Here is a 15,902-nt window from a genome sequence, read left to right on the forward strand (position 1 = left end):
ATAGTTGATGATATGAACATTTTCTTTTAGGTGCAGAATAAATCAAGATGGGTATATTACCAATGTAATCATTTACTGTCTTAACCGTGAATCCAGGTGGATCCTTTTCTTCCAGTATGTATTTCTTCCAGTCATTGTTATCATATGTTTGCGAAATCTAAAAAGCACACTTATTTTAAATAGCTAATATTCGCAACAATATTAAAGTGATATTATGGGCATCTAACAGTTTATAGGTGTCTATTGCAACCGTTGTTTATTTTTCACTTCATACACACTTATATTTGTTAATGCAGCATCAACATACTAAAACAATATCCCGGAAAGAGAAAAATAATGCATTTGAATATCAACCGTACTTTCGTTTTGACAACTGACGACAGAAATGATTAGATTTACGATGTGAATCTAAATTCATTTTTAGTGCAGATTCGTTCATACGACACAAAGACACTATTTTGTTTTACGGATCATTTCGGCTTAGAGGACTGGGTGAGTCATGTAAAATATCGAATATAATTTATATATTTTATAAATAACTGGTAGAAAGATAACTTGCAGAAAATTGGTCAGTAACCACATTTTCACTAAATCCTTTGACCTGTTAATTCTTTTCAGCTCAATTCAACATTGGAAAATGCCCATAATATCACTTTAAACCAACACATTTAATTCGTTTTTGCATTCATTAAATAAATAATATCAGTATGCACCCTATAACAATACTTAATAATGATTTAGTGCCCTGTCAGGATTTACATGAAAACAGGATATACACTCCTGATAAGCCGTTGTAGTACACATAAAATTCAGTTTTATAGGTTTTACAATCATTTATGTTAAATCAGAAAATAATAATATAGCAATTGAATGTTAGAATGAAACTTTATTGCGTCACTTAAAATGTAGGACAAATTCATAACTAATATTTAAAAGGCGTTCACCCATACACATATATTTAAATTTTAAACGCAAAACAATGTCCTAAAGACCTATCTTATTAGTACATATGTTGGTATCATGATTTTATAATCAGAGTATAGTAGAAATCTCTTAACACGCTACATGTTTATATGCTGGGTAGCATCCAGGTAATGGTATTTCGTTAGGAAAAATATTGTTATTACAAGAAAGATGTAAGCACCAGGGTAGTGTCAGTTTACAGACTTAAAGTATATGCAAATATATTATCTTGTGGTTTCCGAATGAGGAAAGTACGTAATGAGAAACCGACTAATCATAACCTCAAGTCTTTCCACGTGTCACTGGAAGAGTGCACGGCGAACTGAGCTGCGCGTGATGTGATACTATTTTCAGTACGATAATTAATTTATATGTTTGATTTACTTGGATTTTTTTATTTAGCAAGATATCGTTGTTCAGGACAATCGATCTAATAGAAACAGCATATGTATGTATAAAAGTATAAATTAATTAATTCAGATTGTTTATAAGTCGTGAACTTCAGATGTATAATGGTTTTGTTCTCTCCTGATAATGGTTCTGAGGTTTCTTAATGTGATATTGACTAATGTTCATTGAATGCGGATACATATGTATTTAATGTGCATGCAAACTATATATGTATGTTAGTACAAGAAAGATGTAAGCACCAGGGTAGTGTCAGTTTACAGACTTTAAGTATATGCAAATATATTATCTTGTGGTTTCCGAATGAGGAAAGTACGTAATGAGGAACCGACTAATCATAACCTCAAGTCTTTCCACGTGTCACTGGAATAGTGCACGGCGAATTGAGCTGCGCGTGATGTGATACTATTTTCAGTACGATAATTAATTTATATGTTTGATTTACTTGGATATTTTTATTTAGCAATATATCGTTGTTCAGGACAATCGATCTAATAGAAACAGCATATGTATGTATAAAAGTATAAATTAATTAATTCAGATTGTTTATAAGTTGTGAACTTCAGATGTATAATGGTTTTGTTCTCTCCTGATAATGGTTCTGAAGTTTCTTAATGTGATATTGACTAATGTTCCTTGCATGCGGATACATATGTATTTAATGTGCATGCAAACTATATATGTTTATTTCATTACCTAGTGTGCGTGATCATATACTATTTCAGAGAATAAAATGGACAACCTCACAAATATTTAGAGTGTTTCAAACCTCTCATTGTATCGCAATGAAATGTCATGGGGTATAATTCCCAAGACGGTATACATTGAAATGTTTATACAAGAATGATTCCGGTTTACGATATGATGTTTATAAAACCGGCTAATTAAGTAATCTACGATACGTTCACAACATGTAGACTTATATGTACCCGTTTGCAGAATTCGTGTATTAAATACTGTCAATTAAATACTGTCAACAACTAATACAATGGCTTGAACACAGTTACTTTCACGGAAATTATTTTATTGAAGAATAATGATAAACGGTTGTCTGAAAGATGACTGTATACTTTTATAATTTGTGGTCAACTAAGTATAGACAATCTAGCAACAATTGACATAGTCAATGATTTCGCTTTCAAATTGTGTTTAAACATTCCGCGGTTTACGGACATATGTTATGTCCGAGAGTGTAATGGATAAATAGACAAATACGTAAACGGTTAAGCATTTTATTATTCATCTAATTACATGGAGGATACACACATTAAGAAAGTTTCTACTTCACTGTACACTATCAGAGAGGAATAATAGATAACATAAAAAGGCGGAGCTCTGCTTCGCAATTGTTGCTAGATTGTCTCTACTTAGATAACCACAAATTATTAAATTATACTATGGAAGGGCAAGCACAAAATATTTATCCCCATAAATGTTGCACATGATCAATTGATATGTTCCATGTTGCAAACCTCAAGAAAGGAAAAGTCTAATTGATCTCTGTAGAATTTAAACATCTCTCAAAATATAATATGTGTAGTTTGTATGTTACAGTCAAATCCATAAACTATATTTATAGTTTATATATATACATGTCAAATACTTTTCGTTTAAATCACCAATGTTTGATATTTTAAGTTTTCGTTTTCAATGTTTTTTTTTAAGTGGAGAAAAGAAATATCACAAAAGTGTATCATGTGAATTTTCCAATTAAAACTGTCCAATGAATGAAAAAATTAAAGGTTCAACGCATAAAATATACATTTACTTGTATTTTGAAATCGAATAATCAACGCACAACTCTTATCACTTCATTACACAAGTCATTTCCAAGATATGTAGTTTAAGGAGTTGCATGTGTGTATTTAAACATTTACAACTGTAGAAGTTCAAAAACTGTAAATTTATGTCAATTACAATGTGCAATTCTACACATATTAAAAGTAATGTGGACATTGATCGAGTGAAAATGACCATATTTCCTTATTCAAAATTAATTTATTTGCATATCGATTTTGTAGAATCACAACAAACAATATTTTACGCTTTACATTTGTAAACAACGTATATTCAAACGTTGTAATTAAGCACTTTAAAAATGCTCTGTTAAACAAATGAACAGAATAATCAACACGTGCAACATTTCTGGTGATGAATATTATTGGCGGGCTTTCCCTTCCATACGCGAGCTCTCTGACGATAATCGATTTTAAAGGGATGGTCAACTAGATGACTATGAACAACGAAAAAAAGGAAACTGTAAAATACTGTATGTTTTGCAATTATTAGTTAATATTGATTAAACTAACACGCTTAGCACATTACAGTACTTTCAAATGTTGTTAAATTTTCATATTGGGACAAATGTTCTGACCATTGTTCATAAATAAAAGCCCATAAATGTGGACTCTTAAGTGTTCACACGCTTTGTATTTAATTTGACATAGAGCCTAGTTTTTGATCTCTTGTGATCCAGTTTTGAATTTGATCGATATATAATTGGGACACATTTCCTTTACCAAGTCTCATAACGATTTGGCAATAAATGTGACCTCTCGAATGTTTGCAATGTTCGCAAGCTTTTTCTTTAATTTAACATAGCCACATAGAATATGACCCCATGCGACCCAGTTTTGATCTCAGTCAATACATCATTGGGACATTTATGTTGTGAGGAAGTGTCATGAAAATTATAAAAAAAAATGTGACGCCTATCTAGAGTATACAGACTGTTTTATTTTATCCATTCTGCCCTGCGCCCCTGGCGAACATGTTTTGTTACGGACCGGAACCATTTTAAAACTCGTCCAAGATATCATTAGAAAATTGTTCTGATCAAGTTGCATATGATTGGGTAGAAAATGTGATAGTGTTCACAATTTTTAACCATGACAATATAAGGAAACTTCTCAACCCTATTTTTAACGGCCGGGAACCATTTTTTTTGAATTTGGCCAAGATAATATTGGGACGTGAGATTCGGCAATAAATGTGGCCTCGAAAGTAATATGGTGTTTACTTTTTCTTTAATTTGACATAGAAATCTAATTTTGTACCTTACGAACGCGTTTTAAATATAATTTTGACAAATGTTCTGGCCATGTCGCATGAAAATTTGATATGAATGTGGGCACTAGAGTATTCAAAAGCTTTTTCTGTAGTTTTACCCAGTGATCTAGTGTGTATTCCCTTGTAACTCAGTTTTGTTCTTGGGGAAAATATTTTGACATGAAGATTAGGCAATAAATGAGGCATTTGAGGTGTTCACAATCTTTTTCGTTTCATTTGTCGTAGTGACGCAAATTTGACCGCAATAAATATAATTTCTGATGCAACATCATTGCGTCAAATGTTCTGACCGAGTTTCATGGTGATTGGGTAATAAATGTAGCATGTAGAGTGTTCAAAAACTAGTTTTACTTTTCTTTTACCTATTGACCTTTTTTTGATCCAACTCGACTTAGTTTAAACCTGAATATTTTAACTAAGTTTCATAAAAATTGGGCTACACATGTCCCCTCTGTAAATGTTGAGGACGGAATAAGGACGACGCACGTCATACGACGGACGACAAAAAAAACTAAACAGCTTCATAATTATCAAAATGGTACATTGCTTTCAGTTGCACATAAATTAATTTGTGTTTAAAAATATATATGGAGGAAATGAACTTACGTCTTTGGTCGGAGTAAACTTTATCTTTCTCGTTTCCATCGTCTGTGAATAAATTTATATTAAACTGTAATTAGTATGAATTATCGTCTGTTAATGTATTACTATTAAACTTGTACACATTATTTGTCCTATCTTTTTCGCCAAAAAACAGATAAACTATCTCATTATCGACACTCAGTGGGTATCAATCGTTTAACGAACTTTGCCGAAACGTAATATTTAGGTCGCAACGTCGGCAACTATTACCGAACGTTACCATAACGTTGAATACAAAACGTTACAGGGACCTTTCATCGTGACGTTGCAATGACGTTTCAGAAACGTTGCATTCTGGTCGCGACATTAGTAACCAATTCCGAACGTTTCTGCAACGAAACGTCGCTCGAGCGTTTAAGAAGGATGTTACAACAATGTTGCTTCTAGGTAATTGTGCACTCTTTAAGCGTCTGCAATTTTTCTACAGTTTTCTCACGTTTCTGCAACGAAACGTCGCTTCAGCGTTTAAGAAGGATGTTACAACAACGTTGCTTCTAGGTAATTGTGCACTCTTTAAGCGTCTGCAATTTTTCTACAGTTTTGTCCCTTCAATTCATTATCGCCACTTGTTTTTCCCTCGAATTCAGTATCGCCGCTAGGTGGAATGTATACTTTTTTTTTCAAATAATTATTTGGCTTGTAGGATAACATAAACATTTGTTCACTATTGTTTTGCAGGCCAGTTTGAATGTTTGTGCGTAGAGCGATAGTCGGAAGTATAACCAGAAAATTACCAGTCAAAGTCGAAATTAAAGTATATCTGTATATCAGAAACACATCCTTCTTCGTGTAACGATTGGTAAGTTTACAGTACTTTATAATAATACAGTCCCTGCATCGCATGAATGAAAAGATGATTTCTTGTAAATTTTATAAATTCAATTTTTTAATTTTACTGATCAGCTGCAAGATGTTAAAGATGAACTTTTACTAAAAATAAATTGTTTAAGTTAACAATATTGGCTGAAACTTCCAGACGTCGCGGTGGTGTAGTGGATGAAGTGTCCGCCTTACTATCGGGAGTTCTTGGGTTCGATTCCTACTCGGGGAGCGTTCTCTTTCATATACACCAAGTACTGGTTTTTCCTAGGAAACGGACTCGACAATGCCCACATATGCCTAATTAAACTCGACAAAGCGGTTATAAGTAAACAGAGATAGATAGATAAATGTGGTTTGTTTTTACATACTTGATAGTTAATTTAAATTTACAACGTTTAAATGCAACCTTTATATAACGTTGCAGCAACGTTGGGAAAAAAACGTCAGGACATATTTCATATTCACCTTTGTGAAAACAAAACTGCAACGTTTGAATACAACCTAAATACAACGTTGCAGCAACGTTGGGTGCAGTATATTCTATGTATTCAGTTTCTACAAAAATTGCATATTGAATCCAAAAACTGTAACCTATAAGAGTTTATAATTTGATGTTAAACCACGAGGTCCAAACCTCATTCAGACGTCAGTAATGTTAGCTTTATTGTCTTAACTGGTATAGTGTTTTTAGCAGTAAAACTGCCTATTTATTGTATATTAATCAGACTTGTATGTTTCGTTTCATACAACTTGAAATTATAGTGTAAATTGATTCATGATAAATTTTCAATCTTTATTAAATTATGAGGCATAAACAGCAAATGTCAAAGTTATTGCCGATAAAACAAATATAGTTGTGCGAAAAATGAAAGGTGGTAAATGTATCCGGGAAGTACAAAAACAAAACATGGAAAATGTCGCATTAATATCAATCGAATTAATTTCTCATTCAACATTGACCATTCGATATTTAAATGCATTAAGGTCAGTAAGTATAGTACTAACAACAACACATGCCTTGTGTACAACATACATCAAACTGCAAATAAATAACACTAAAAAGTTGTTCAATAAATAAAGCATGTACCATAAAACATAAGGCAAAAATAGTAATGCCAGGACAAATTGATGTTAAAGGGACCTAATCACATATTTTGGCAGATATTAAAGATTGTCATTAAATGCTTTATATTGATAAATGTAAAAATTGGATCTAAAAAGCTTCAGTACAACAACAAGAATGTAATTACAGAAAGACAAAAGTAACCTTCAACTGGTCTCGAACTACTGACCCCTGGAATAAAAGCCTTACGCTAAGACCACTCGAACATCCATGCTCATAGAATAATGGATGTATGTTTTCGGCGTAGCTGTTCTTCTCAGAAAACCAATTTAAATCAAAAGAAAATTCCCGCCAGAAGGTCCAAATGAATCAAATCAAACAATTCCTTGGTTTATTTGAAAAAAGGCCCTTTGAAACATTGGCTACATATTTCTTCGAAATTAATATGTATTCTGTGAAAGAATTGCCAAGTGACCTCTTTGCAGAGGCTTGGCCAGTGTTTCTCTGCTGTGTAAATAAACTACAGCTTCGTCACAGACGTGACGAATACCCCCACATGCCGCATTGACACATAATAATTTGTATGTTGTCTCCACAAAAAACAGCGAACACCATGCTCAATGTTTAAAACGCACTTAGTGACACCGTGACCTAGTTTTTGACCCTGCATGGCCCATGTTCGTACTTGACCTACACACCATCTAGATACAACCTCTGACTAAGTGTGGTGAAGGTCAGATGAAAACTACTTGAATTAGAGAGCAGGCACCATGCTGAATGTGTAAAACATACTAAGTGACCCCGTGACCTAGTTTTTGATCTGGCATGGTCCATGTTCGAACTTGGCCTTAAGATCATCTAGATAAAACTTCTGTCACATTTTTGTGAAGATCGGATGAAAACTACTTGAAATAGAGAGCGGACACCATGCTAAATGTTTAAAAAAACGCACTAAGTGACCACATGACCTAGTTTTTGGCCCGGAATGGCCCATGCTCAAACTTTGCGAAGAGATCATCTACATAAAACGCCTGACCAAGTTTGGTAAAGATGGGATGAAAACTACTTGAATTAGAGAGCGGACAACATTCTGAATGTTTAAAACGCACTAAGTGACGACGTGACCTACTTTTTGACCCGGCATGACCCATATTCGAACTTGGCCTAGACATCATCTAGATACAACTTCTGATCAAGTTTGGTGAAGCTCGGATGAAAACTACTTGCATTAGAAAGCGGACACAATGCTCAATGTTTAAAACGCACTACGCGAAGATCGAATGAAAACAACTTGAATAAGAGAGCGGACACCATGCTAAATGTTTAAAACGCACTAAGTGACCCTGTGACCGGGTTTTTTACCCGGCATGACCCATATTCAAACTTGACCTAGACATCATCTAGATACAACATCTGACCAAATTTGGTGAAGATCGGATGAAAACAACTTGAATTAGAGAGCGGACCGACAGACAGACCGACAGACCAACCGACAGACAGACCGACCGACAGACAAGCTCACTCCTATATACCCCCCTAAACTTCGTTTGTGGGGGTATAATAAAAATGTCAACATCGTCGTCTGGTGAAGTTTTTATTCCCTTGTAACTCAGTTTTGTTCTTGAACAAGATATTATTGGGGAAAATATTTTGGCCGCGCTCCATGAAGATTATGCAATAAATGTGGCATTTGAGATGTTCACAATCTTTTTCGTTTTATTTGTCGTAGTGACCCAGTTTTGACCACAATTAAAATAATTTCGATCTCTAATGAAACATGATTGTGTCAAATGTTCTGACCGAGCTTCATGGTGATTGGGTAATAAATGTAGCAAGTAGAGTGTTAAAAAACTAGTTTTCCTTTTTTCTTTTACCTATTGACCTTTTTTGATCCCACGCGACTAAGTTTCAATCTAAATATTTAAACTAAGTTTCATACAAATTTGGCAATACATGTCGCCTTTGTAAATGTTGAGGACGGAATAAGGACGACGCACGTCGTATGACGGGCGACAAACAACTGACAAAAGGCGATCACTAAAGCTCCCCATGAGAACGATGTGCTCTCGTGAGCTAAACAGCTTCCTTTTAATCAAAATGGTATATCGCTTTCAGTTGCATATAAATTCCACTTCACGTTTGTGTTTAAAAATTCATGGAAGTAAATGAACTTACGTGTTTAGACGGAGTGAACTTTATCCTTCTCGTGTCCATCGTCTGTGAAATAAATTTATATCAAACTGTTATTAGTATGAATTATCGTCTTTGAATTTACTAGTATTAAACTTGTTCAAATTATTTGCCCTATTTTTTTCCCCAAGAATCAGGTGATCTATCTCCTTATCGACACCTATCGTGTATTCTATGTTTTCAGTTTCTGCAAAAATTGCATATTAAACGCAATTTCTGTAACCGATAAGAGTTTATAATTTGGTGTTTAACCACGAAGTCCTAACCTCATTCATAAGTCAGTAATGTTAGCTTTGTTGTCTTAACTTTTATAGTTTTTTAGCAGTAAACTGCCTAGTTATTGTATATTAATCAGAATTGTATGTTTGGTTGAACCAGTTTCAAATCGGTCGAGCTACCGTTGTGACGAATGATCTGATGAAATTTCATGAAGAATGCGAAATAGATGTGGCGACCAATGTGTTGACAATGTAAATGCACGACGTACGACACACTTCGCACGACCAACGACAAAAAGGCGTTATTAAAAGCTCACCAGGAGCATTTTATGACCATGTGAACTTAACATATTTGTGTCAAATAAAACAAGAGGGCCTGAAAGGCCCAAAGTTGCTCACCTGAGATAACAAGATATTATTGGGACAAATCTTCTGACCAAGTTTCATGAAGATCGGAAAATAAATGTGGCCTCTAGAGTATTAATAGGTTTTTACTATAGCCATATAAGGAAAAATGCCACGCCACCTGGCGGCCATGTTTTTCAACCAACCGGCATCATTTTTGAACTCGTCCAAGATATTATTGGGATGAATCTTCTGACCAAGTTTCATGAAGATCAGACAATAAATGTGGCCTCTAGAGTGTTAACGAGATTTTACAATAGCCATTTATAGCCATATTAAGAAAAATCTCGCGCCCCTTGGCAGCCATGTTTTTCAAGCAAAAGTAACCATTTTCAAACTCATTGAAGGTACCATTTAGATTAATATTCTGACCAAATTGCATGAAGATTGGACTATAAATTTGGCCCCTAGAGAGTCAACAAGGCATTGTTGACGCCGCACAACGGAGAACGGACGACGCACAACGGACGACGCACGACGGACAAAAAGAGATCACAAAAGATCACCATGAGCACGCTGTGCTCAGGTGAGCTAAAAGTAAAACATAATTTGATATTCTTAAAATAATATTGTATTGCATCCGAAATATGTTGTTTATAGACGAGTTCAATACACATGAACTTGAAAATAGTGCATAATTTATCATGAAACATTTAACCAGAAGCTCTTTATACAGGTATTCATAGCTTAAACAGTTTTTAAACAAATTTCGTGTTTAAACACGAGCATGGTATGTATCACATGGGTCACTTAAAGTGGTCCCTTCATTATTTATTACGACAATAAATGTGCATCACACATTTCTGAAAACAAAACATTTACCACCATAACAAGAAATGTATTTGCTGAACAAAGCAGGCTTCATAAGCAGTTTGAACATAAATTGTAAACAAAATTAGAATGGTGCATTTCTAAAAAATATTAACCACAACAGGAACAAAAACCAAACAATAAGATGCATTTGGTTCAAGGTTCAGTACCTTTTTTTTAAAGAAGCTGAAACCAGTCAATTATATCAAAAGTGTCAATAACCGACAAACCCGAGCAACCATACGAATAAACAAATTGCATTGCATATCTTAAAGTGAATCCAGTTTTTACCGTTTTTGAAAACAAATATCTCCTTTTTTGTTCAACAAGGTATTGATGTTATTTTCTTATTCTACCCTTATATGTAAATTAAACTCTAAATGAGAAAACAGAGTCAACAATTTCGAGCATATTTCCATCACAATAAAAACTAAGACTGTTCTTATACCCCCTTCTGCTCTTAGTTTTCGCTGTATTTACTCCAAGTCCCTTCCCCTATAATGTATAGTACTCTGACGTGGCATCATGCCGTTTACGCTAGAACAAGAGCTTTGTCACAGACGTGACGAATACCCCCTCATGCCGCATTGACACAGACTATTTTACATGTTGTCTTCACAACGGCGGACACCATGCTCAATGTTTAAAAAGCACTAAGTGACCTAGTTTTAGACCCGGAGTGGCCCATGTTCTATCTGGACCTACACATCATCTAGATACAACTCCTGGCATAAACGCACTAAGTGACCCCGTGACCTAGTTTTTGACCCGTCATGACCCATATTCAAACTTGACCTAGACATCGTCTAGATACAACATCTGACCACGTTTGGTGAAGATCGGATGAAAACAACTTGAATTAGAGAGCAGAAACTAAATACGGACCGACCGACAGACAGACCGACCGACCGACAGACAAGTTCACTCCTATATACCCCCCTAAACTTCGTTTGTGGGGTATAATTACAGTTTCGTCGGCAAACTGTAGCATAACAAGTCTCTTACAGTTAAGAGATATTTACACACGTTACGATAAAAACAAACAGGCATAAATATATTTGTAGATAACATTCGTCTTATGTAAGGTAAGGTTTATCATCCATGACACAAGTTATTATGTTGATAATGTATCAGTTCCGGTTTAAAATCTAATATTTACAATACATGAACCCTGTTATATCCTGTACATGAATACACAATACAGAAAACATGATATAAAAATATACATAAAAAGTATAATAACATTATAACAATTGTTATATAGATGCTAATTACCAGCAAACATATTACACAACAGTTTACTTAAATAATTGACATTAATCCTTGTACAAATCGTGGGCTGCATGCAGAACTATCGTTACTACAATTTGTTTTCAGAAAATCACTTTTTTGCATTTTTCATGGTATTATATTGGTAAGGATTGGCTGTAAAATTAATAGAACTGTATTATACCTGTTTAAGGCCAAAGTAGTAATAGCGCAAAAATATCGTAACTTAATATAGCCGTATTTTGTGACACAAAACTATCGTAACTTGATTTACGATAGTCTTGCAAGGAAATTCAGTGGAAATTAAGAGAAAATCTATTGCAAAAATATCGTTGCATATTTGGGGTTTTGAAGCATATCTTTTTTGTTTTTTACCACTTGTATTATTAAATTACTTAGATATTGATGCAAACCATAAGAAATTTGGAATAGGAACATCTTTTTTAACACAGCGTACACAAAAATAAGTTAGTTTACTATAAAATAATCATATCATTACATTATCGATTATAAATTCAATTGACATTGTAAAATAATAAAAAAATTCCTTTGAATCTTGAAACTGGGCTATATGAAGAATTTTATAGGTGATCTATGTCTCTGCTGCGGTTTTAATTTTGTTTAAAATGGTTAAAATCTTATTTTAAAGTATCAAGTCATTCCCTTTAAGTTTGGAATATACATGTACTTTTGTATTTTATTTCTACATTTTTTATTTACACACGTTGTGTCTTGATATGTATGCATTACTGAAGTTTCTAGTTTGAAGTGAATATTCAGAACAGAACAGATAATTCATTAAGACTTGCACATAGCACATTGTCTTCATAATATGCGTACATATGTGAACATGGTAATGACAATGTTGTTAATACATGTGTAATCTTGTATATTCCAATAACTTAATTTCAGTAACAATAAACATTAATAAAGAAGTAAGAAATATGGATGAAATCTAATATATTCCGATACATAAAGTTAAGTCACAATATACATTTATAAAGTAATAAGCAATGAGGATGAACAAAATGACTATTGTCATTTTGAAAATATTAACAAGAGGGCCTGAAAGGCCCAAAGTCGCTCATCTGAGATAACAAGATATTATTGGGACAAATCTTCTGACCAAGTTTCATGTAGATCGGAAAATAAATGTGGCCTCTAGAGTGTTAACAAGGTTTCACTATAGCCATATAATATAAAATACCTCGCCCCCTGGCAGCCATGTTTTTCAATCAACCGGCATCATTTTTGAACTCGTTCAAGATATTATCAGGATGAATCTTCTGACGAAGCTTCATAAAGATCAGACAGTAAATGTAACCTCTAGAGTGTTAACAAGATTTTACTATAGCCATTTAAGGACACATGCTCCACCCCTTTGAAGCCATGGTTTTCAAGCAAACATAATTATTTTCAAACCCATCAAAAATATCATTGACACCAATCTTCTGACCAGATTGGACAATACATGTGGCCTCTAGAGTGTTAACAAGGTTTTACTATAGCCATATATAGCCATATAAGGAAAAATGCCCCGCCCCTGGTGGCCATGTTTTTTAAGCAACCAAAACCATTTTCGAACTTATCCAACATATAATTGGGACAAATCTTCTGACCAAGTTTCATGATGATCGGAAAATAAATGTGGCCTCTAGAGTGTTAACAAGGTTGTTCTATAGCCACATCAGGAAAAATGCCCCGACCCCGTGGTGGCCATGTTTTTCAACCAACCGGTATCATTTTTTAACTCTTCCAAGATATTATTGGGATGAATCTTCTGACCGAGTTTCATGAAGATCGGACTATAAATGTGGCTTCTAGAGTGTTAACAAGATTTTACTTAAAATTTAAAAAGCCATATAAGGAAAATGCCCCGCCCCTTGGCAGCCATGTTTTTTCAATCAAACGTAATCATTTTCGAACTCATCCAAGATATCAATAAGACAAATCTTCTGGCCATATTTCATGAAGATTGGGCAATAAATGTGGCCTCTATAGTGTAAACAATGTTTTACTATAGCCATTAAGGAAAAATGCCCCGCCTCCTGGCGGCCATGTTTTTCAACCAACCGACATCATTTTCGAACTCGTCCAAGATATTATTGGGAGCAATCTTCTGACCAAGTTTCATAAATATTGGACAATAAAATGTGGCCTCTAGAGTGTTAACAATACTTTACTAAAGCCATATAAGGAAAAATGCCCCGCCCCTTGGCAGCCATGTTTTTCAAGCAAAGGTTACCATTTTTGAACTCATCCAATATATCATTGGGACAAATCTTCTGAGCATGTTTCATGAAGATCGGAAAATAAATGTGGTCTCTAGAGTGTTAACAAGGTTTTACTATAGCCATATAAGGAAAAATTCCACGCCCCCTGGCGGCCATGTTTTTTAACCAACCAGCTTCATTTTCCAATTCGCAAGATATTATTGGGATGAATCTTCTAACCAAGTTTCATGAAGATCAGACAATAAATGTGGCCTCTGGAGTGTTAACAAGATTTTGCTATAGCAATATATAGCCATATATGGAAAAATGCCCCGCCCCTTGGCAGCCATGTTTTTCAAGCAAACGTATCTATTTTCAAATGTCATGAAGATTGGACAATAAATGTGGCCTCTAGAGAGTTTACAAGGCAAATGTTGACGCCGCACAACGGACAACGGACGATAGACAAAAGGCGATCACAAATGTGCTCAGGTGAGCTAAAAATAGTTTTTCGAAATCTGAAAATTATGTGAGTTTGGAAAAACCTCCGCAAACAACAGCTGGGTTATTGTGAACATTGCACTTGATTTTGGGGTCAGTCATAAAAGTACAATGCAGGTTGCCAAAGAGAAACTTGTAATAAAGAGTTCATTATTAAATATATTTTTAGAACTTATGAAATTGTGTAAAAGAGAAGAACTTATCAAACTTTTTCTTTATGACTTATATCAATTTTATGGGTGTTTCTTTTAAAATGGAAACAGGATAAATATATTCAAGTATATGAGGGTGTCGTATCTCAAGGTTATATAATGGAAATGTTGACTTTTTATTTGTACAATGCCAATAATATGATAACACTTAACGTTTTTCGATCATACCAGAGTATTTCTGATAGTTATAATATATTATAATTATTTCGAATTAAAATGTTTCTAGTTTACTAGATAATATACTGAAAAGTGAATCACTGCATTGCTTGGTAATAATGACTTCTACAAATATTTATGTCTGCATTGGGTGTCCTGTACACAACTTTTTACATTGAAAAAAAACATTATTTAACTTTATTACCCAGTAAGCACTAATTTTCATTATATTTTATGTGGATTATTTTATTTCTTTAAATGATACTGTTTTAGTCCTTGATATGCCCCTTTCGACTTTGAAATTAACTGCATTATGCCTCACAGTGAAAAGTGACAATAATGCTGGCGACTATATTACTTTACACCTTAATCATGTCTCTACAATTTGGACATGACTGCACAGCAGGATATTTAGGATATTTCAAAGACCTTGCTGTTTTCATTATATATGTACGTTTAGTTACAAGATTTGGTACACTAAATGTGTGATATAACAAAGATGCATTTTTCACAATATATTTTTATGGTCCGATCACTATGATTTGTAAGAAATTTCATGAATCATATTGCTCCGGTTAAAAGTGTTCATGACTCTGTCACAAAGAAGAAATGTTTTCTGATCTTAACTCCTTTGACAATGATACCCAGATTTTAGTTTCCACTTAAAGCCCTTTCAATGATAGGGTTAAAATAAAGAGAAAAACAGGTTTGAAATATTTTAAATCTAAATTGTCGTATACGCAAAAATATCTCAAATATATTGTAATTGATATCAACTGAGTATCAAGTGATTTAATTGAGTATTTACTTATGCAAATGTGAATATCCAAAAAATAATAACATACAATCTTGTTTCACTAAATACCATTGACTGTATATGCCTGATGCATTGTTAAATAACGTCAATATAACACAACAAAAACAATTCTTATAATAAACGTGTAGTTATTTTAACTACTAA

General features: G+C 33.9%; 1 protein-coding gene across 2 annotated transcripts in view; it reads right to left on the reverse strand.

The window, feature by feature from the left end:
* The window catches only part of LOC127863204 (uncharacterized), a 65,814-nt gene that overhangs the window by 37,986 nt on the left and 11,926 nt on the right, over positions 1–15,902 (reverse strand). For both annotated transcript variants that reach the window (XM_052402592.1, XM_052402591.1), the window contains exons 8-10: positions 9,143–9,184; positions 5,047–5,088; positions 61–157 (exon numbers count right to left, since the gene is read on the reverse strand). In XM_052402592.1, coding sequence (XP_052258552.1) covers positions 61–157; positions 5,047–5,088; positions 9,143–9,181 — 178 coding nt within the window. In that variant the 5' untranslated portion in view covers positions 9,182–9,184. The remainder of the gene's footprint in view (positions 1–60; positions 158–5,046; positions 5,089–9,142; positions 9,185–15,902) is intronic.

The sequence above is a fragment of the Dreissena polymorpha genome, unplaced genomic scaffold (genome assembly GCF_020536995.1).
Source record: "Dreissena polymorpha isolate Duluth1 unplaced genomic scaffold, UMN_Dpol_1.0 chrUn002, whole genome shotgun sequence".
NCBI classification, from domain to species: domain Eukaryota; kingdom Metazoa; phylum Mollusca; class Bivalvia; order Myida; family Dreissenidae; genus Dreissena; species Dreissena polymorpha.